A 22,367-nucleotide genomic window follows, 5' to 3' on the forward strand; every position below is an offset into this window, starting at 1 on the left:
AGGCACCGCCCACCCTTTCCTAGCCGCCCCCAACCCCTGCTCTCCCAAGACCCCGCCGTGGGAGCGCCGCGACCCCTTCCCGGCGCTCCTCGCGCCGTGCGCAGCGCGCCCTCGCGGTGACCCGCTGTGCGTGGGGTCAAGGCGCGGGGCGGAGCGGCTGGGCTGGCGCCATGCGGAGGGGTGATCGCAGAGGCGCGGGGGGACCGCGGCAGGGGTCCCCTGTGCCGGCGGGCAAGGCCTCGCTGGAGGAGCCGCCCGACGGCGCGACCGCAGGCCGAGCGAGCGGGCCGGGCGCGGGCCGCCGCAGCACGGAGTCCGAGGTCTACGACGACGGCACCAACACCTTTTTCTGGTGAGGGGCGGCGGTCGGCGGTGGGGCCCCGGGGGGCGCGAGGGTGATGGGCACGTCGTGCTGGGGTGGAGGGGCGCCTCCGAGACCCGCCCGGCCGCGGCTGGTCCCTCGCGGCGGTCGCGCCCGGCACCTGTGACCCCTGCCCCATATCCCGGGAGGAGTAGGCTCCAGAGTCATGTCGGAGAGGCTTTTCCTGTCCCAAATTCACCTGTGCCCGCTGTCATCTTGTTTCTTCGCAGCGCCTGCGTCGTGCGGAATCGGCTTCTCCCCCCAGCGCGTAGCAGTAACGTTAGCGCGAGCACCTTCCCACGTGCCAGGAGTTGAGCGGCTGTTTGTCAAATAAGGGTTCTGTCTCTTTTCAGGGGCTTCTCGCGGAGCCTGCTCTTCGACCCCCGTACCGCTGTCTGCAAGCCAGGCCCCGGCGTCAGGCTGCCCGCAGTCTGCCTCAACGGGTGTTGGGGAGGGAGAGGCCCCCGGGAGCATTCCTGACCGCTCCCCCCGCCCGGAGCCTGTGTTGGAAGAGTTCACGCTCTTGCTTTATGCTGAATTGGGCACTTCTGTATGTGAGGTCCCAGGCGTGGCTCCTACGCCACATGGCTCTGTGACCTTGGATTAGCCCTTCACCTTCCCCAGCCTCCTTGCTGCTCTGTAAGAGAGAGAAACCCCGTGTACTAGACAGCATGCTTCTTGAGGGCTGGGGTTTGGTTTTCTTTGCTGGATGCTAAGTTCCTGTCAAGAAGACAGTGCCTGCATTTGAGGCCTGCGGTAGGCCCTGGGGGACAGGGAGGTAGATGTGGCCTCCAGCTGCAAAGGGAATGCCACGTGGAGGCAGCTTTTCAGAGAACCGAACTGTGGGATTGTCACGGAAGGTCTGATCGGGGAATGCGGAGAGCCTGACGGGAGTAATTGGATGTTTCAGGGGAGGGTGCCGCCGCAGGGGCAGAAACCGAAGAGGAGGCGCGCGTGGGGCCGAATGGGTGTCGTGGTTTTTATCGGATTCAGGAGAGGTACAGGGTGGTGGTGGGTGTTGATAGGGCTGCAGCCCTGCATCTGGACGAAGTTGGTGTCTTCCCTGTGGGTGCTGGCAGCTGCCGTGCAGGGTTGGCTTTCAGCCTTGCTTTGGGGACACGGTGCATTCAGGTGGCCTCGGAGCCCGTGGGAGCGAGACAGGGATGGCATGCCTCATCCAGGGCGTTGTGGCCCCTGAGCTAGAGACCGGAGCACTCTTGGACCTGCTGGGCCTGCGGCATGCAGGCCAGGCCTCTCCACCAGCTGTGTCTGTGAGCACGCCCCTTCGGGCTGCAGGAGGGAGGGCTTCATCCTAGGACACGGCGGCTGTCCTTGTTTCCTGCTCGTGCACATATTTGGGGGCCCCAACTGGGTGCCCGTTGCTGTTCTAGGGACTGCAGCAGAGAACCAAACAGGAAGCTTAGACTTTGGCGTAAGCCTGGGGCCTCAGAATCACGAGATAAACTGGCTGAAGGGGATGCACCAGCAGGAACCGGGGAGCACACGCCTCACCTCATGCAGTGAAAGGCAGACGCCCACGACAGCCCTCGGGTCCTATGCACAAAGGTGCTTGGTCAGTCGGGTACTGGACACACAGGTGCCTGCTATAGCCGAGTTTACCTATGAGGAGGGCTGCTGGGGGCCTGGAAGGCTTTCCAGGAGGAAGTGCGACAGGGCTGGCTAGCTTCAGGGGCCTGCCTCGTGGATCTCCTGGGTGGATGGCTCCTGCCTCCCCACCGCGGGTGTGAGGGGTGCTGTGCTCTGTGGTCCGTGCAGGCCCTTGCTGCGTCCCAGGCCCCCCCTCACCTGTATAGGGGAAGGAACTTCTCATTTCTCCTGGCAGGTAACCAGATGCCTGCTTGGTGAGAATTACTCATTCTTACCTGTAGAGCTTAGCCACTCGCCACCTTTTTAGTCTCTCCTCACTGACTTGATGTGTTACGGTTTTGAAAACTTTTATTTTGTGTTTGAGAGAGTTTTAGTAACGAATGGTACAAAACCTCCTGTAGAGATTAAAAGTTAGTATTTGTGGAAATGATTTTTTTGTTCCAGAATTACTCAAAGGAACTTCTGCAGGATTTGAAACCTTAGTTTTAGGGTTTTCCCCAAAGATGCCCAGTGACGGTGCTGTGCACGGCCACGTAGGAGGACTCTGGAGTGTCTTTGTTTTCCCTTGTCGGCCAGGGGCTGTGTAATTCGGTTCAGGGTTTGCCTACGCCTTGGAGCTTGAGGCTGGCCTCCCGGAAACAGGCCCAAGGGGGCGGGCGTGAGGACTGCCGGGGTCTGTGGTGGCAAGGACACCAAGTCTTCTACTGGTTGTGGTGGTCCTCTGGTGCAGAACATCCAGGGGGAAGCAGGACCGCAGACTCAGAGGAACGGCACAAAGATGTGTTAGCCCTCGTTTTCTAAAGATTATCTGGGAGCCACTTGGAGATTTGATGTCCTGGAGAGGTGCTACCGAACGCTGCCACCCGTGGGTGGAAGGTGGGTGAATTGCCACCGGATTGGCACACTTCCTAACCAGCTCCTAAAGCAGGGAGGGGAGGGACGGTTGTGATGTTGTGGGAGTGCTTGCCGTGTGCTTGTGTCTTGTAACACTGGGCCTTGGGTGAGCACTCTCGGCGACCCTAGGACTCTTGTCCACAGCGTCCGATAGTAGCAGCAAGAGTGCACAGGGGTGATCTCAGTACCCCAGGTTCTGGAAAACGCCTTTCTCAGTCATTGTGGGGTAGGGGTTTGCCACCTCTGCCCGGATCTGGAAAGCTTGACTCTGCAGCGGATTCCCCTTTGGTCATGTTGATCAGCAGCCGGGGAGGGTCAGTGTCATGGCCCCAGGCACTTCTGGCACACCTGGGGCAGGCCCTCTGGTCTTGGCCTTTCCTGGCCGAGGCTGCCTTGTGCTCTCAGTGTGCCAGCCACACCTTCATGTTTTCTCTAATTGGTTTGGCGGGCCTGCCTTCCTGCCCACTTGGCATAATGAGCGTGGTCATCTCGAGAGAGGGACTGACAGCTGGGTATTTTCCACTCATTGTGGCAGGGAGCCAGCTGTCCTCACGCCCTCGCCCTTGCTGAGTGACTGGAGAGTCACGGGATTTACGGCCGCTCAGAGCTCCCTGAGTTCTCTATTAGCCATTAACCCACAGGATATGCTGGTCTTCCCAGTACCAGGGAGGTGGGACAGGGGGCGTCTGGGAGGGACAGGAGGTCTCCCCGAGTGTTCCACACGTGGAAATGGTGCTCTGAAAGACGAAGAAAGCTGCTCAAGACCGCAAGTCTACTGAGTGGCAAAGCTGATGACCAAAATCCGTGTTTTCCCACTGTGCCCCATTGCCTCTCCAGGGAAAACTGTCAGAGCAGGAAACGTAGACTTCACAGGGAAAAATGGGAGGAAAGCACAGGCCGTGGATTGAGCGGTGGTCTGAAAGAATTCTCGGCATTCTGTCTCCTGGGCGCCGACCTGGCATTCCCCTTTACCACTGCCGGCTGCCTGTAGTGACTGCTGTGTCAGGGATTGAGTCCTGACCATGCAAACCCCACTTCGTCTTCCTGGCAGCAGGTGGTCTGCACCTACGTTTCTGCCTTCATCCAGAGTGCCTCTGTATCTACCTGTGAGTTTGGGTTTTGTGTCTAGATTGCACACGTAGGAGAGATCACGATCACGTGGTGTTTGTCTTTCTCCGACTGATTTTAGCACGATGCCCTCGAGGGCCACCTGGGTTGCCGATGGCAAGATTTCATTCCTGGGTGTGGCTGGGTAACATTCCTTTCCGTCCATTCGGTGGGCACTTGGGCTGTTTGAGTAACGCAGCAGTTCCCTAGGGGAGCGTGTGTCTTTCCACCTTGGCGTCTTGTTCCCTCCAGTCCCCGGTGGTGGGATGACTGAGTCTTAATGGCAACGTTATTCTCGTTCCTCGAGGAACCTCCATACTGTTTGCAGAGGCTGCACCAGTTCGCACCACCGGCAGCGCATGGGGTCCCCTCCTCCTCATCCTCTCCGACACTGGTGGTTTGTCTTTTTGACGCTAGTCATTCCGACAGGTGTCAGGTGACAGCTCACTGGTTTTGATTTGCATTTCCCCGATAATGAGTGCCGTCGAGCACCTTTCCACGTGTCTGTTGGCCATTGTGTCTTTGGAAAAGCATCTGCTCAGGTCCCCTTGCTGTACAGAAGGAGGGAGCCTTCGTAAAGATGCATTTCATCATAATTTAGTAATAAAAATTTTACTTTCTAGTAGCACTTGACCTTAGCAGTTCTGAAGTCTGTTGTTCTGTGAGACTTTGGTGCCCTGTGCTCTACCTCTGGGTCCTGGACTTTGTGCTCCTTCCTGCCTCGGATGGGACAGAGGGAGGCCTACTTATTCCTTATTCCTGTTTCCACAGGGCCGGGGGTGACTGACCGAGTGCCAGTGGGAACATTTATTTCAAAGGACAAAAAGTTGTTTTTCGTTTTCAGATAATCCTTGTGTTTTTTCGGAGGATGGAAAGATCTGTGACTGGAGCTGTCTGGGGCTCCTCAGGGAAGGTGTCTTAGCCCAGAGAAACGATAGGAAGATTATCGTGTTTGTGGAAATTAATACGAAAGAAGCCAGAGGGTTGAAGCCATTTTTTAAGTCCTGGGACAAAAGCTTCTGTGTTCCAGAGGTGCGGTTTCGGTGGGGCACCTGCAGGGTGCCTCTCGTGCTGTGTGTTTCTCAGATCCTGGCAGGACCCGGTGCCTGTGCGTGGAGGGGTGGGGGGTGCCCAGCGGCCCCTGCACAGCACCTTGGCGTCCTGATGTCCCTGAAGCCGCGTGGACGGGTCCTGGGCCACAGCGCATCAACGAGGTGTTCCCTTTGCCCCCTTTGCCCCTCGGGTCTCTTCCAGACCATGTGGTCGTCTCTCCTCAAACTGACTAGCTTGTTTTTCCTTCTGCAAGTCTGATGCCAGTTTGTGGGCTGTTAATCTAGTTTACTCTCCTTCTTCCCTGAGGCTGGGGCTCCTTCCCATCCCTTTTCTCATAGACACTTGCCTTGCTGGGAACCCTCTGGGCCAGGTGGCCGCGCAGGCCCATGGCCAGGCCCCTGGGACAGTCCTGTCCCTTTCCTAGGCAGATGGCTCCCAGCAAGTGCTCCCATGAACCCCGCACACTGTCGGTCTGCCTGCTGTGGGCATTCTCCCAGTTCTGGAGGCCTGGAGCCCCCTTGGACCGACCTGTCACTGGTGGGGAAACAACTTGCCACTTCGGAAACATGCACCCTTTGGAGAAACCCGTTGAGAACTCCTGGGACAGGAATTGGGCCCAGCGGGTTCTTGCTCTGTGCACCTTACCTGTGCTGGTCTCTGGGTGGTGTCTTCTCGGAGGTACACGGGACGGGCGTTCTGCCCCGTGCCCTGTAGACCACTCCGGCTCTCCCGGCATGCTTCCCTGGATCCTGACCTTGCACCAACAACGGTCGATTTGTAGCGTTTTGTTGTAAGTTGCTGTACAGTGAATCTGTTTGTAGCTTTGGTGCGCGTAGCTTCCTGGAACTGCCGTCACGGGCCAGGCACAGAACAGGACCTCACTCCAGCCTCTGGCCCGGTCTCTGTCATCATAGCTTGGCCTTGGAGAAGGCCACGTAAGTGGGGTCGTGTGGTGCGTGCGTCCCGGAGACGGGCCTCCCGGCGTGCCTGAGGCCCCCACAGCCGAGCGGTATTGTGTGTGGCACAGTCTCCATCATCCAGGTGTTTTAGGGATGTCCGGTCAGTTAGTGATGAGTCTGCAGCGGGGTCTGCCGGTTTCCGGTCTCTGCTTCCGTCCCCGTCCCCTCTGCGCCTCGGGTGGGTTATGTGCCCCCCCCCCCCCCCCCCCCCAGCCGATGTGTCGGTTTGGGCTACGTCTCCGCTGTTGCCGCAGGGATGCAGTGAGCCTTCTCTGCTTCCCGGTCTCCGCGTCCGGGAGACCACATCTGCCACACGGAGTCCATGTTGATCCGTGCAGCGTCTCCTTCGGCCACGGCGGCCCCGTCACGGCGGTACAGTGGCCGCTTGCCGTGGGCGGACACGTTTCGAAGAGCTGGGGCGGAGAACAGTCTGTTTCGCCGTTTCTCTTGCCCTTTTACCGTTTGCGGTAGCCTGGTTTCTCTCTTCCTCCGGCAGCGCTCTTGGAGCAGCCCTGCTTCTCTCCTTACTGTCTCATCTTTCCTGCCCAGAGAGTGTTCAGTTCGTTCCTGAAAGACGTTTGTGCTGGATGTGGAAGCATCCTCACTCCGAGATCAGGACACGAGGCGTGGAGGGGTCGCGTCCTCTCCAAGCACTCGCAGGTGTTAGATGCAGAGAGCCAGGGTAGTGTCTGGAGTCTCGGCATCGGCCGCTCGCCCCGCAGTCTGGGCGCCTGCCCGGTGCGGACCCTGTTTCCCGGGGAGGCTGTCCGCTGGCTCACGGACGGGGCCGGAGCCCGTGTCTCTCCGCGGCGGACACGCACCGTCTCGCTTTGGGTCCGGGGGTCCCTCTCCGAGTTCCTGGGCTGTCCTTTCGGAGCTCTCGGATGTGGTCGCTTCACGAATTGTGAGGCTGGTCGTATCGTGCTCAGTGGAAACCGCCGCGTTTACCTGCTGCCCGCTGCCTCCACCCCGGACCCAGCAGGGCCGCCGCTTCCTCTGAGCCACAGCCCGCGGCGCCCACCGCGCCACCGCTCTTCCCGCCCGGCCGCCGGCTCCCAGCCGGGGTTTCCGAGCTGCGGCCGTGCCCGCGCGTCCCAGGTGCGGTAGCGCTCCGGGCTCTGACGCCAGCCGTGTGTTTGGGTTTCAGGCGCGCCCACACCCTGACGGTGCTCTTCATCCTCACCTGTGTGCTTGTCTACGTGACTCTGCTGGAGGAGACGCCTCGGGACACGGCCTATAACACCAAGAGGTAACACGGCCCCCGGCCTGGCGGGTGCAGGCACCTGGCGTGCTTGGGTCGGCGGGGGGGCGGGTCCCTGCTCTCCGCGGGCTGGCCTGTGGCTCGCGGGGCCAGTATCCACTCGCGGGCTGGCTGGGCTCCCGGTGTCCCCGCTGCGTGTGCCTGAAGCGTCCCTCCCAGGCTGCCTCCTGGAGCTCTGTGCTGTGTTTACCCCTCCTCCACCTGTCTCAGGACTCCTGAGGGTGCTGCCCCTCGTGGACCTGCAGCCAGTGAGGGATTCGCACGAGTAACAGACCAGAATGTGCCTCAGCGCCTCCAGGGGTGGAGCCCAAGAGGGGTCCTGGTCACTAGTTCTGGCGGGAGGGATGGTTTCCCTACACATCCCACCAGCAGTGCCCTGGACCCTGCCTGAGTGTCCTACGGTTCAGCTCAGTCCTGCAAGATCACCCCCCATCACCCCTGCAGGTGCCAGCCATATGCCCCAGTTGTCACCGGTGCTTCTGACCGAATGGCTGCAAATCAGAGGTTTCTGTGACCCCCTTCTTGGTACTATTAATTTGCTAGAGCGACTCACAGAACTCGGGGAAGCGTGTTGCTAGATCACCGGTTGATTAAAAAGGAAGTAAGTGAGGGACAGCCAAGGGTGAGAGGTGCCCGGGGCGAGGTCTGAGGGCTTGGGGCGTCCGTGCCCCCTTCAGGCACACCACTCTCCCCCGACCTCCACCTGTTCACCAACCCAGAAGTTCTCAAAACTTGGTGCCCTGGGTCTTGTGGAGGATGAGTGACTGTCCCATCGCCTTTGGTGATTTGACTCAGCCTTCAGCGCCTCTCCCATCCCCGGAGGTCAGGGGGTGGGACAGAGAGTTCCAGCCCTCCAGTCCCGCGGCTGGTTCTCCTGGCGGCCAGTCCTCACCCTCAGGTGAGGGTCCGAGACGCGCCTCAGTAACATAACACAAGAAACCTTTAGCCCTTCAGAAATCCCTGCGGTTTTAGGGGCTTTGTGCCAGGGGCGGGGCGGGGTGGAGGCCAAGTGTTTCTTATTATAAATCACGGGACCACAGAGCCTGTGAGTTTGGGCATCTGAGAGTGTACAGGTTTGTGTGTGCAGAGCCGTACTGAGCTCTGATACTGCTGCTTTTGGAAAATTTTAAGTGGGCTTCTCGGGCGTGATGCCGTTGTGAGGGTCGGGAAGCGGGTAGACTGCCTTTGCCGTATTATTTCCAGACTCGCTGGCCGGTTGTGTCCCTTGCTGGAATCCCACGGATTCTGAGGCCACTCTCAGAAGTGTGTGAGGAAGATTGGCTGGTTTTAGAGCAGATTCCCGTGAGGTTTCTGCACTGGATGGACTCCCCCAGGCTCAGGAAGCCCCTGTTGCAACTCTGACCCACTTGGCCTGGTGTGACGGGCACCAGGGCAGGGACAGAGGCAGAGGGCAGCGCCGGAGGACCGGAGGTCAGATTTGGTTGGTGGGGCCAGGCTTGTAAAGTAGGGGTGTTAGCGCCGGCCCAGAAGTGCGTCCTGAGCACAGTTCTTTGCTCTCAGGCATCAGTAGCCCGTGAGGACGCCGGGTGCTCTCTCAGCGGTGTGTCCGGCCGCCCATGAGGGCACGCGCTTCAGAGCCCCCAGTTTGTCTCTCAGGCCACAGCCAGAGGGTGGGGGCTCTGCCCCTGCGCCCTCCCTGCGCCGTGTCCCTGGCTCCTGGTTGCACGCCCTGTGGGCCGCCTTCCAGCATCTCTCACGCTGTCCCCCGGGTGGCTTTGCCGGGTCTATCTCTTGTTTCCTGAGCCCTGGGTGTCAGCCTGGGGCCCAGCATGTCTGCACACGGCACTGCCCGTTACTTGGTGTCCCACTGGTGCAGGGGGGCTGCTCGGTGCAGTGTGTGTGCGTGATGGGGTCCAGAAGTAGAGGGAGCTTGGCCCTTCTGGGGGGCCCCAGGTTGCCCTCACTGTGGCGGGTCCCTCATCAGGGACACTGAACCTGTGGATGTAGGAGACAGGGAGGCTGTGGTGGGAGCCCGAGTGTGCTCAGCGGGCATTTCCTAGTAGAAGGTGGCCTTCTCTGTGCCTTTGTCTGTTAGTGCCAGGTGTCTGCTGGGCCCAGATGGGCAGAGACCAGAAAGAAAGCGGGACTTGGTCACATTTAAGAGGTGTGCCCCCTTGGCTGTGGGGTCAGGCCAGAAGTGAGCAGTTCCAATGACACCAGGAAAGAGTTGTCACAGGTAGGGCACAACCCCAGCCACAGTGGGCCCACGCAGGGCACCCTCGGAGTGCCCTCCAAGGGCAAGGCCTGGGTTCTGACTCATCGGACGCCTGCCAGGGAGCCCCTCCAGCCTAGACCCGGGGGCACGTCCCACCTCTTGGCCCTGTGCCGGCTCCTTTCCTGAGCTGCCCCTGCACGCGAGTGGCTGGGACAGTGAGCAGCAGGTGCCTGGGCCCTCGCCCAGCAGCCCCTGTGCACGGTCACTGAAGGAGAGGCCTTGAGGGATGTGGGGATGTGAGGGCTCCTGGACACTTTGCTGCTCTGAAGTTATGTGTCCTGGGGACACTGGAGGTCTTCATAGCTCACAGTCTCTGTCCTTCCTGGGACAGAGAAGAGCCACCTTCCTGGCCCCGTAATTCTGCACGTGGTGCCTGGAACCTACTCCTGGCTCGTCCCTGGAGGCCTTGCTTCAGCCCCATTCTCGCGCCACCCGTGGCTCTGCTGCTGCTTCCCAGGATCTCCTGGGTGTGTGGACACATGAGCACACAGCCCGCCCCCAGCTCAGCACCCCTGCCTGGCTGAGGCTGGCACTTCCGGGCAGCCCCCCAGCCCCAGCCCCGCCCCTTGGTAGCACATCAGAGCTTTTGATGCGCTCGGGCTTATGTCTTGTGTAAAGGAAGAGCTTCTAAAAATTATGCTTACTGTTAAAAAAAATCCAATGAGTACATCGTTAAAAAAGTAGGAAATTGGCTTGTGTTCTGTAAGCTCTCCATTTCAGCTTGTGTGTATTGTTCTTTTTATGGGTCTAACAAGTCCTGTTACTTTGGGGGAGTAGGTTTGGTTTTTCTCTTGAAGTCAAGTTTATCGACCAGTAATTTAATGCAACATGTGTCTAACCAGAGCACGGCTCAGTGAGTTTCCACAGATGCACAGACCTGTGGAGATACAGCCCTCCGCACGGGCCGTCTGTCCCCACAGGTTCCTCTTGTCTCCTGTACCGTTTTGTGTACACGGAGTCACCCACCCTGCACACTGTGTCTGGCTTCTTCCACTGGGCATGATGGTCTCGTGACGTCCGCGTTGCGGTGTCCATCGGTGGGGCAGGATTGCTGGGGGTGTATGCTGTGTGGATGGGCTTCACCCTATCGTCACCATTTACCCGTCGGCGACATTTGGGACGATGGCATGCGTGTACACAGTGTGTACACAGAGATACGTAAGTTGTTACATGTAAAACGTGAACGTACTTTGCGTATTAGAACACACAGGAGATACAACGTACTCCGAACACTGAGGAGGAACAAAGCTGGAGGAACGACACCAGCTGACCTCGCTGTGAGGCTGCAGTGACGAGGCCAGTGTGGTGTTGGCAGAGCGTTCGGCTGGGACGGACCGGGGGGTGCAGGTACATGCCCACGTCAATGCAGTCGCCTCGTCGCTGCACAGGAGCAAAGGCATCAGGGGAGAGCCTTCTCAACAGACGGTCCCAGAACAGCGGAGAGTTCCCTGCGAGAAAGGAGACGGATACGGGCTCTTCACTTCTCACGATAATTAATTGAGAAGGTTTATAGACCAAAGTGTAAAATATGAAGCTGTACAACTTCCTGGAAAGACAGTAGAAAATCTGGCGATCTTGGGTTTTCAAAGATGACACCAGAAGTTTGACAGTCTCTTGTAGAACTAAAGTTACTCTAACCATGGAATCCGGTAATTGGACTCGTAGGTATTTATCGAGATTAAAGTGAAAACTCGTGTCTATGCAAAAACCTGCGCGTGGATGTTGTACCAGCTTTATTCTAATTGTCCAAATGTGGAAGTGGCCAGCGTGCCCTCCAGTAGGTAAACGGGTAAACAGAAACAGGCACATCCAGACGATGAAATGTTATTAAGCAGCAAAATGAAATGAGGTACGAAGCCATTGTCAGATGACAAAAAGTGAAGTAAATTTAAAGATCAAGTTGGCTTCGTTCAGTGATTGATGGATGGGCGGTGTCCCATCCAGCAGTAGAAGGGACTCTGCCAGGCTTTTTAAAGACGAAAGGGTGGCGGTGAAGGAAGTCATTAACAGAGACCACATGGTTTGGGGCAGGGTCACCCTCCTGAGGGGGGCAGAAGGGGGCTGCGGGCCAGCTAGTCCCATGTGGGCCGGTTAAAGGTTGCGCTCCTGGGACCGATACTGCACTTTGTTTGGGTGGGGATTGAGTCGTGCTTTGCTGACATGGGGCTCAGCCCAAGTGACTTTGTTTTGGGCCTGCTGTCTCCTTTTTAACACTGCAAAGACGTAGGTGAAACTCAGACGCGTCTTACTAAGTGAAAGAAGCTATGTGGAAAGGCCACGCACGCTGCAACCGTGTGACTCTGGTAAAGGTGCAGTGGTGGTGAGGTCACTGGTTTCTAGGGCAGTGGGGGAGCCAGTGGTAGAGCGCTGGGGAGTGTGGAGAGTGTTTTGAGTGTTCTGTACCCTAACTATGATGGTGGACCTGTGGCTGTGTGTTGGTCAGTGTGCACAGGACTCAACAACACAGAATAAACCTAATGTTCACAAGTGAAGGAAAGATCATTTCGGACGTCGGGGACCCAGGAAGGGATGCAGACGGTGGCCAGACTCTCGGGGTGTTACAAACGCGTGAAACCCCCTCACTGAAGGGGCGGGAGTCCGTAAGACTCAAGGCAGGGCACCCGCCCGCGAGCGCCGGGCTCTAGTTGACAAAGTTGTTCCCGGCGGGGTCGGGTGACCGGTTCTGATTCTGCGGCCCGCGTCCTGGAGTGGAACAACTGAGTACGAGGCCGGCGGCCGGTGGGAGCCCCGTACGGTCTCACCGCTGAGTGGGAGGTTCCAGGGGATCGAGGGGAGGATGGGCCCTGGGGTAACGGGTGGTGGTCGGAGACGTAGTAAGAACTCGTGTTTAGCTTAACGTAGGTACAGCTGGCTGCGCAGAGAAACCTTTCTCATTTGTGTGTTTGCACAGTTTGTACACACAGCTCTGACTATCGGCCGAGAGGCCCAGAAGCTATAATGCCCCAGTGGCAAGGAGCACGTCACCCCCCAGAACGTGGCTCCCAAGACCATCCTCCAGGGAAGGAGCTGGGGCTCCCAGAGAAATGGCTGAACCCAGGCCTGGGGCAGGAGATGCCAGGAAGGTCTGGGAGGGTCGTCTAGCGCCGGAAAGAAAGTGCTCAGAAAAAAACACAACGCCCCACAGATGGGGTTATGTTAAAGCTCTGATACAGGAGACCATCGAAAGGGCTCCCAATGGTCAAAGTAGGTAAATGGATACAATTTGAGCAAAAAAAAAAAAAAAATCTATAAATTATTACCACATCATAATCCAAAGTATAAAATGCATATCCGTGAGTCCGTGCCAATATAAATGATAAAGTGAGGGAGAAGAGACAAGTAGCCCGTGTAGATAAATTCCAGATAAACATAGGTGCTCCCCAGCCCTTGCGTGCAGGCTGTGTAGAGGGACCCCTCCCCCCCAAGAGCAGAGCAGGGAGGGCACCTGACAGGTGTGTCCCAGCCAGGGGACGTCAGAGATCATGTCGGTGTGATGTGATCTTACTCCCAAAAACAAGATCGAAATCACAGAAAGTGGCAGATGGCATTCGCTAAGGGTCGTCCTCCAGAGCACCCGACCGGTCTTCAAACTGCAGGCCATCCAAAACAACGCCTGAGGCACTGTCACAGCCCAGCGGGGTTTTGACCCCGAATGTCATGGGGGTCCTGGTGGGGTCCTGGGCCAGGAAAGGGACTTTGGATGAAAAGTGAGAAAGTCTGAAAACAGTGGACTGTGGTTAATGTACCGGTGTGGATTCGTAAATTGTGACAGACGCCCCATCCTCACGTCAGGTGTTAACGCAGACCTGGGTGCAGGGAGTGGGGGGGATACTGTACATCCTTCACCTGACTCACAGATCTTGCCAAGTGACCCTAAACACTGCCTCAAGATGTACAACCGAGGTTGGAATCGAGACTCTGACCTGGTGAGGGCAGGTGGGGCACAGGCGCCCTGAGACTTCACCTCCCTCGTTCTGTTCTGGTGGTGACTTCTCTGGGGGTCACCCGTGGCTCCAAAGCTATCTCTCAGTCGTGCCAGGAGGGGCCTCTCCTGGGGGTGGAGGGTGTCACACTGGGAGCGCTGCCTAGTGGGGGTCTGTGTGCCCCTCCAGGCAGCCCCTTGCAGACTTCCCGCCTCCCCACACCCTGCCCTGAGCAGTGGGCACCTCACGGGCCCTCTGTGTCAGCCCCTGTGATGGGGATGTGGGTCCCGCCCTGCTGAGCGCAGTGGCCAGTGTCCATCGGTCCCTCCACACTTACTGTGGTCCGGAGGCCTGCAGGAGCAGGGAGCCTGTCCTACTCGGGACAGGACCGCTCTGCACACCCACAGCAGCATGCTGCCCGGTGCGATCAGGACACACCCGGCCACACAGGGGCGGGCAGGAGCGGAGGGGCTGGCAGGCGGTGTCCTGTGGGGCCCGGCCTCACCGGTGCCTGTCCTGGACCCTGGGCACTCTTAGCGGGGGGGGGGGGGGGCCAGGTGCTGCCAGGCCGACGCCTCCGGCCTCCCGTGTGGTGTTGCATCATGCTTGTTGGAGGGCAGCAGCCCAGCTGCAAACAGCAATGTGCGTCCCTGCCATGGGACTGCCGGCAGTGGGGGGGACAGGCGGCACTGCCCCCCTCAGACCCTGCACTGGGCGGGCGGTGGCCGTGTGAATGGAGCGTGAGCACCGCTGTCTGTGTGTCCTCCTTGCTCCTGTCCCCCCCCCCCCGTGCAGGCACGTCTCTGTGTGTCTGTGCACTTGTGGTTGCAGCACGTCCGCTTGGTCCTGTTGTGAATTAGCCCTGTGGGGATTGCGTGGGGGGTGCTGCCCTTGCCTTGCGGGAGCAGAGAGCCTTTTGACCCTAGCATCCTTCTGTCTTCGGCGGGCCCTCGGTGCCCTGGGTGGTCACATGTGGGATTTCAGGGGCTCTTTCAATGGGAAGCACACAGTAGGCACCGCTTTGCAACCTAAACGACGCACAGCCTCCACCAAGGGTCTCGTCCCGAGGGCGGGTCTGCCTCTGGCGGTTGGCCTGGGCGCCCCCCCCCCCCCGCCCCCGCGAGGCCCAGCCTCCTCCCTCCCTGGGGACAGGGGCTGTCACTGCAGAGGGCATCCTGGGGTCCCTCCTACCCCCAACCTCCCGCCTGGGAGACACACACTGAGGGGCTGTTTGTTCTTTGTTTGCAGAGGTATTGTGGCCAGTATTTTGGTTTTCTTATGTTTTGGAGTCACACAAGCTAAAGACGGGCCATTTTCCAGACCTCATCCAGGTAACTCGCCCTTTCTCTTTCCGTGTGTGCCCATGTGATAGTTCTGCCCCGAGCAGTCGCTCCGTGTCTGTGCTGCCGGGTGTGAATGTGCTGTCCTCCTCTTCCCAGCCCCTCCCGCCAGCCAGGGCACACTGTCACAGCTGAGGACGAGGGCTGGGTTTCCTGCAGCCCCTTCTCCCGTCTCTCTGCTCCTCACCTTGTCCCGCAGCTGTCCTTCCCCCCCCCCCCCCCCCGTGTGCCTTCCACCCACTGTGTCTCAAGGGGCTGCTTCTGCAGACCTTGGTGCCCCAGGACTGGCCAGCAGGGTCGGCATGGGCTTCAGCTGGTGGCCCTGCCATTGGCCTGCTCACTGGGTGCCATCTGCAATGAGTTCTCCTGTCTCTAACCCCCAACCCCCAAGTTGAGGGAGTTCCAACAACCCCCTTGGCCTCGGAGCTGCAGAGCAATGCTCGAGCTGCCCCCTAGTCCTGCCCCCTGCCCCCTGCCCCCCCACCGCTGGTCCTGGTCCTGCCCCCTGCCCCCCCACCGCTGGTCCTGGTCCTGCCCCCTGCCCTGCCCCAGCCCCAGTGTGTCTAGGGCTCCAGCCTCGTTGAGGGGCCGCCTCTAAGGGCAAGGCATGGTTGGTTTCCTGAAATGTTACAATTTAGTAACCTTTGTAATCTTAGAACCTTTGTTTCTTTTCTGTCTTAATAGGGGTGTGTATTCATTGTAGAATACTTGGAAAGTACAAAAAGCATTTTAAAATAGAAACCAAAGCCACTCACAGGAAGAAGCCACTGTTAAGATTTAGTGTGTTTCTGCACATGCGTACACAGGTAGCATTTAAACATGGGACCCTACTCTGTGTGTGGTTTTATATCAGACTTCCTTACTTCAGGGAAACACAAACACCCCCTTACTCATTTTTTACTTGGCAACTAGATATTTAATGGCTGCTCGTTTGGTGGTCATCTGAACGCACTCCGGTTTGTTTCCCAGTCGTACCATCGCCTGTGTCCGATCATTCGTGTAGCACAAAGTCCTGGGAGGAGAAGCAGCAGCTTAAAGGGCGGGACTATTTCAGGCCGTGCTGGAGGTGACCGGACTGCCCTGGGGAAGGGGTCGGTGAGCGCTGTGGCTGTGAGCTAGGTCCCCGGGTACTCCGAGCGGTTCCGGGGGCACCTGCCCTGGGGAACCTGCGCTGGCTGGTCTCACCGGCCACTCTGCCCCCCCCCCCCCCCCCCCGATGCCTGGTTGGGACGCTGACACTGGGTGACACCGCCTGGTGCCTGCCGGAGGGGCAGTGGTGAGTGCACGCAGCTGCACGGCCTGGCCCTGCGGCTCCCCACCTGCTCAGTCTTCTGGGCCTCAGAAGGGTCTGAACTAGCCAGAGTGAGAGAACACTTTAAAAGCCACCAAAAGTCCCGACAAAAGTCCGGGTGCCTGTTGGATCGGCCGGGAAGAGTTCTGGAGAGTCAGCGGACGGAGGCGGGGCGGAGCAGGTCGCTTGTGGGCGCTGGGCCCAGCCTGGGATGGGACAGCGGTGGGCAGCTGCTTGGCCTCTGGGCTCCTGGGAGGCCCTGCATCCCATTCAATCTGGGGTGCCGGTCACCCGCTCCCATCTTGCGTGCTGGGCTCTGCTGCGCCTGCCTTTCGGTTTGGTCGCTTGGTGTGAGCGGCTTCCCTGCCGGTCTGTGATTTACCGAATGCGGGGGCCTGCTCTGGGGCACCTGCTCCCAGGTGGCAGGCAGGACGCCTCAAACTTGTCAAGTCAGAGCACATGGGAAGTGGTCCCCTCAGTCCTGGGCAGCAGTCCATGGGGACGGTGGGGAGGGTTTTCTGGCCCAGAAACAAGGTGCTTTGTTGGGAAACTTGAATTGGCTACAGTTCCAGTTGAAAGTGGCCTGTGAAAAAGGCACCCTTCTCTTCACAATTTCTGTTTTCATGCACGGCTCCCTCTGGAAGCTGGAGTAAACAGAATATTGTGAGGGCTGCGGGGGCCGCTGGATTTGATGCGCAGGAAGAAAGTGAGTGGGCAGGTGGGGCGGGTGCTGGGGGAAACCAGGGGCACACCCGCTGCGTATTTGGGGGCGGGGCGGGCCCTGGGGGTTCTACAGGTGGAGGGGGATGGGCAGTGGGGCATGGCCAGCTGGAGGCCGTCTGATGGGGGAGGGGAGCAGACGAGCTCAGTGTCACAGGGTCCGTGAGGAAGGTGCCCTCGCGTGGCTGTGGGGCGAGCGCTCCGGGGAAGCACCCTGAGTCGCTTTACCGCAGGCCCTTTTAGATCCTGCTGCAGCCTTGACCAGAGAACTTTCCAGGCTTTTCCCAGACTCCACAGCAGCAAGGCTAGTTTGTCACGTCCACTGTTTACCCCGTGCCCAGAGGCACTTGAGCAAAGCGTCCTTCGTGCTTTGTGCTTCCTGCCTGCGTGAGCTGCAAGCGGAGGTTTCACAAGCCCGAGGGTGCTGGCTGGGCCCCGGAGCCCCACACAAGCGCCTCCTTACCAGCTGCCCTCCCTCCCCCTGCCGGCGGCTGGGATCCCCAAGGCCAGCGGGGCCAGGGTCTCTTCCACATTTGTAAGCACCACCGTTTTTATTCAGGGAAAATCGTTTATAAAACTAAGCTGGTGGTGTTTCTTTAAGCAGACACAAGCAACGGGAAAGTGGATAGTTTAGGTCGGTATTAAACAGGATTGTCAGGATTGTTGGAAGGTAAGAGTTGTCATTTGTGATTTTTAAAAAATTTTTTTTTTTAACGTTTATTTATTTTTGAGACAGAGACAGAGCATGAACAGGGGAGGGGCAGAGAGAGAGGGAGACACAGAATCTGAAGCAGGCTCCAGGCTCTGAGCTGTCAGCACAGAGCCCGACGCAGGGCTCGAACTCACGGACGGTGAGATAGGACCTGAGCCGAAGTCGGACGCTGAACCGACCAAGCCACCCAGGCGCCCCATTTGTGGTTTTTTTAAGTTATTTTGAGAGGGTGTGCACGTGAGTCGGGGGCGGGGCAGAGGGAGAGAGAATCCCAAGCCGACTCCAGGCTGCCGGCGCAGAGCCCCCTGTGGGGCTTGGTCTCATGAACCCTGAGGTCGCGACCTGAGCCGAAGCCAAGAGCCACGTGCTCCCCCATCATTTGTCTCAGACGATGGTTTTAGATGCTTCCTCTGCTGCTCTTTCCTCCCCTGGTAAAAATCTGAGCCTCCCCTTTCAAGGGATGAAAACCAGGTGGCCGATAAAAGGAATTTGGGGGACAAGTGGTTTTTTTCTCTGCTTTATTGAGATTTCACTGGCCCAGAACAACGTGTGGGTTTAAGGTAGACCAGATGATTGACAGCCCCCCCGTCACCCCCGCAGAATTAGTTTCTTTTTTGTGGTGAGAACACTGAAGATCTCCCTCAGCAGCTGTGAAGTGTGTATTCCGGGGACCCGCGGTGCGGGTGGAGATGGGAGTCTCCTGAAAGTTCGACAGAAGCAGGGTCGGTCTAGCCTCTGGCTTGGCACTGGAGACCGTTGTCAGTGCAACTCACCGCGTTAGCGCTGAAGGAAAACGAAGTCTCCTACGCATTCATGGTGAAAACAGCATGCTGGGATTCATAGGTTTCCTTAACTTGCCAAAAGGCGTCCGGCAGAAACCCACTGCAGGTTTCCTCAGCGGTAAAGGTCAGAGGTCTCACTGGTACACACGCGCAAGGGCGCTGGCTGCCCCCGCTTCTGGCCCCCGAGGAGGGGGGAGCGGGGAAGCTGGCAGCACTGGCCGGAGGCATGGGCACAGCCCAAGCTCGCTTCTGAGTGAGGCCTCGCGCAGGCGTGCTGCCGGCCAGTGGCGGGGCTGGCGCCCCTGACGCTTGTGTTCTGTGTCTCTCTGTAGCTTACTGGAGGTTCTGGCTCTGCGTCAGCGTGGTCTATGAGCTGTTCCTCATCTTCATACTCTTCCAGGTGAGCGGGTTTTCTTGGATAATCTGGCAATGTGGGCGGTGCCGCGGCCCCAGTAAGCGAAAGGTGTCCGAGAAGGCTTTGCCCACCAGCCCCTCGGGAGCTTTGGCAGGAAGCGAGGCTGTGAGGGGGGCCCTCCAGAAGGGTCCGCTTTGGGAAGGCTGCGGGCACCGCGTCTCAGCAGGGTCTCTGCCCTGAGCCGCGTGTGGGCCCTGCCCAGACGGCCCCCGCTGGCGAGCGGGGACGGGGCCCAGTGGGACGGTCTGCTCGGGTGGGACGCCTGCCTGTCCCCCGAGCAGCAGGGTCCCACCCCTGGGGAGGGCGGCACCCCCACTAGCTGGTCCTGGGGTTTAGTCCTCGGGGCTTCTCCCTCCGAGTGCACCTTGTGCAGCAGGATGGTCCGGAGGGAGGCCAGAACGTTCTCCGTAGTAAACCATGGCTCCCCACTTGCTGGCACTGGTGTCTCTTTACTAAAGCTTTTCCTTCTGCTCAACCCCACGTGCACCTAGACGGTGACCTTCAGTTTACAAAGTACTTTCTTATTCACGAGCTCACAGCTCCCGTCAGTTCTGTCTCTCGTGGTTTATCGCCACATGGTGAGATTCACTCTTAGCGCGGTGTATGGTTCTGAGTACTGACACCTGTATGTGTAAACCCATGTCTAGGACACAACAGTGGCTCGTGTCCCCCAGAGCGCCGACCTGCTCTCCCTCCACCACCAAGTCCTGCCCTGTGAGAACCCCCTGGGGGCGCGCTCGCTTGTGCCTCCTGGGCCCTTGGAGGGCGTCGGGGTCATCGGGGTCGTGGGGATCGTGGGCCATCTCCTGCTGGCGGCCTTGACCTCGAGCGGGAGCCGTTTCCTGAGTGGGGCTGCTGGTGACAGGCCCGTGTGCACCCAAGCACGTGTTAGGTCTGCTTGCACTGCTTCCCGGCACGACTGGCCAGTGGCTCCCTCCAGGAGAGAGCTCCTGCCACCAGACCCTGGGCGGCACCCGCGCTTGTCGGAACCCTTACCGTGGCCGCCTCTCCTGGCCTTGTTTGCGTTTCTGGGTCAGCTAAGTGTCCCGTGGTGCGGTGCTCGCACCGCGGGGCCGTCCTGCTCGGGGTCTGCAGCCTGCACCTGGCACAGCTGTGCCCGAGCGTCTGGGTTCGTGCTCTCTGGATACAGCAGTGCCCAGCCTCCGATCCTGTGGCTGATGTCACGGTCTGAGGGTCACTTCCACAGACCCCAAGCTGGGGACAGGTCGAGTTGCAGGTCTGGCACAGATGTGATGCGGGTCTGAGGCCAGAAGACGTCTGTCACCCGACCTCATCCTCTGCCCTGCTTCGTCCCTTGGCTGGTACTTGGGGCAGGAGTGAGGGGATGGTGTCCTGACCGCAGGCCTCCCGGGGCCACTCCCTGTGGGCCAGTGGCCAGAGGGGGCCCGAGGGAGGGGTGAGGCTGTGTCTGCCGCAGGCAGCCTTCCGTCTGTCGACCCCAGAAGTCTCCTTAGCGCTAAGGCCAGAAAGGGCGGTTTGCTGCTGTTGGTATCCGTGTCTGGGAAGGCTGACCTGATGTCGTGTTTCTTCTGGGAGGGCCTGTGGAGAGGGGCAGTAGCAAGACCCGTGACCTGTGACCCCCCCCACCTGTGTCCCCACCCACACAGCCTCCACGTGGGGAGCGTGGCGCATCTCCTTGGACTCGGGGCCTCCCCACCCCCACCACGTCTGCCCGTCCCTGCACTGCAGGGTGTTTGTCCCCACTCGGCAGAGGCGTCATCCACACACCCCAGGCCACACGCACGCTTTCGGGACTTTAGCCGAGCTCTCCCGTCGCCACCAGCAGCATGTGGCCTCACTGACCAGGGCGCTGGCCTTGCAGACTGTCCAGGACGGCCGCCAGTTTCTGAAGTATGTGGACCCCAAGCTGGGAGTCCCACTGCCGGAGAGGGACTACGGGGGAAACTGCCTCATCTACGACGCAGACAACGAGAGTGACCCCTTCCACAACGTCTGGGTACAGGCGGGCCCTAGGAGCTCCGTGCTCGGGGTGGGGCCAGGAGTCACGTGTTTAATCAGCTCCCCAGGTGCTGACCTGTCCTGCATGTTTCTGGAACCCCGGTCGTTCTGCAGATCAGACAGGGTGGGGTTGGCGTTGGCCCTGCCAGGCGCTGACCTCCCTCCTGCCTGACCCAGGGCTCCCTTCAGCTTAGCGCACTTGGTGAAGGGTCCGTGCAGCCCCCTTGTGGGGCAGGTCCCTGCGTCTCAGCCTGGAGACCTGCTCTCCTCTGTGGTCAGGGCGTGCTGTCCGCCTGTGTGCGGGATCCCAGCTTTGTCCCTGGGATCCAGTCAGCACAGCTCAGAGAGGCAGGAACCGGGCCCAGGTGCCCATGGAGAAGGAGGGACCAGCGGCTGTGGGCCGTGCACGAGGCCAGTGTCCTGTCCCCACAGGACAAGCTGGACGGCTTTGTGCCTGCGCACTTTCTTGGCTGGTACCTGAAGGTAAGGTGACCTCGTCGTCAGAAGGACACCCTGGTTTTCAGGTCTGCCTTGTGCTCTGAAGCCACTTCCCAGCCACAGGCTGACGTTCAGAGTGGTTGACTGTGGTGGGCGAGGGTCTGGGGGCCATGGCTCAGGCCAGGCAGCTGTCCAGAGAGTTGGCACAACTGCTTGGGCACCCTGGGTCCTGCCCCGACCCGCACTTGTCCTTGGTGTCGTGGCCTCCAACCAGTGCCTCGCCCCACTCCTGAGGGGGTCAGGGGTGTCGCCCTGGAGCGGCTGACGCTCTGCCGCGGCCTGCAGACCCTGATGATTCGTGACTGGTGGATGTGCACGATCGTGAGTGTGATGTTCGAGTTCCTCGAGTACAGCCTAGAGCACCAGCTGCCCAACTTCAGCGAGTGCTGGTGGGATCACGTAAGTGCCAGCAGCTGCCCTGGGGGGTCGAGGGCAGGATGGGACTGGGGACCACAGGCGCCCACCACCTCCCTGGCTCCCGCCCCCAGTGGATCATGGATGTGCTCGTTTGCAATGGGCTGGGCATCTACTGCGGCATGAAGACTCTTGAGTGGCTGTCTCTGAAGACGTACAAGTGGCAGGGCCTCTGGAACATTCCAACCTACAAGTACGGCTCTCTAGCTGCCCTCGTCCGTGGGGGGAGGGATGTCAGCCCGACCCCAGCCTGTCTAATCAGGTCCTCCTCATCCCCTGCCAGCATTTTTCAGAGGCTCTCCAGGAGCTGCCCCCATTAGGTGACCCGGGAGGGCGGGGGAGTGGGGTCTCCCGCCCATCACGGGCCCCCGGCATGGCTGCCAGGTGGAGCAGAGGGGCCCCGGGCTGACGGGCACCTGTGCTCCCAGGGGCAAGATGAAGAGAATCGCCTTCCAGTTCACGCCCTACAGCTGGGTCCGCTTCGAGTGGAAGCCCGCCTCCAGCCTGCGCCGCTGGCTGGCCGTGTGCGGCATCATCCTGGTGGTAAGGCTGGCCAGTCTCATGTGCGCGCCTGCTGGGCAGCCCGGCTCGCCACCCACCCTCCTCCTCTGTCCCCCAGTTTCTTTTGGCAGAGCTGAACACGTTCTACCTGAAGTTCGTGCTGTGGATGCCCCCCGAGCACTACCTGGTCCTCCTGCGGCTGGTCTTCTTTGTGAACGTGGGCGGCGTGGCCATGCGGGAGATCTACGACTTCATGGATGACCCGTGAGACCCGGGGGGCGGGCCCGGGCGCACTTGGCGTCGCTGCCCCTG

At 59.6% G+C, this 22,367-nt stretch overlaps 1 protein-coding gene across 1 annotated transcript in view; it reads left to right on the plus strand.

Moving 5' to 3' along the window:
• The window catches only part of PTDSS2 (phosphatidylserine synthase 2), a 23,858-nt gene continuing 1,491 nt past the window's right edge, over positions 1-22,367 (plus strand). Inside the window, exons 1-10 of the mRNA XM_027051387.2 lie at positions 1-352; positions 7,130-7,231; positions 14,651-14,733; positions 18,580-18,647; positions 20,506-20,640; positions 21,075-21,125; positions 21,426-21,539; positions 21,629-21,747; positions 21,983-22,097; positions 22,174-22,319. Of these exons, the coding sequence (XP_026907188.1) occupies positions 171-352; positions 7,130-7,231; positions 14,651-14,733; positions 18,580-18,647; positions 20,506-20,640; positions 21,075-21,125; positions 21,426-21,539; positions 21,629-21,747; positions 21,983-22,097; positions 22,174-22,319 (1,115 nt within the window). The 5' untranslated portion in view covers positions 1-170. The remainder of the gene's footprint in view (positions 353-7,129; positions 7,232-14,650; positions 14,734-18,579; positions 18,648-20,505; positions 20,641-21,074; positions 21,126-21,425; positions 21,540-21,628; positions 21,748-21,982; positions 22,098-22,173; positions 22,320-22,367) is intronic.

The sequence above is a fragment of the Acinonyx jubatus genome, chromosome D1 (genome assembly GCF_027475565.1).
Source record: "Acinonyx jubatus isolate Ajub_Pintada_27869175 chromosome D1, VMU_Ajub_asm_v1.0, whole genome shotgun sequence".
In the NCBI taxonomy this organism is placed as follows: domain Eukaryota; kingdom Metazoa; phylum Chordata; class Mammalia; order Carnivora; family Felidae; genus Acinonyx; species Acinonyx jubatus.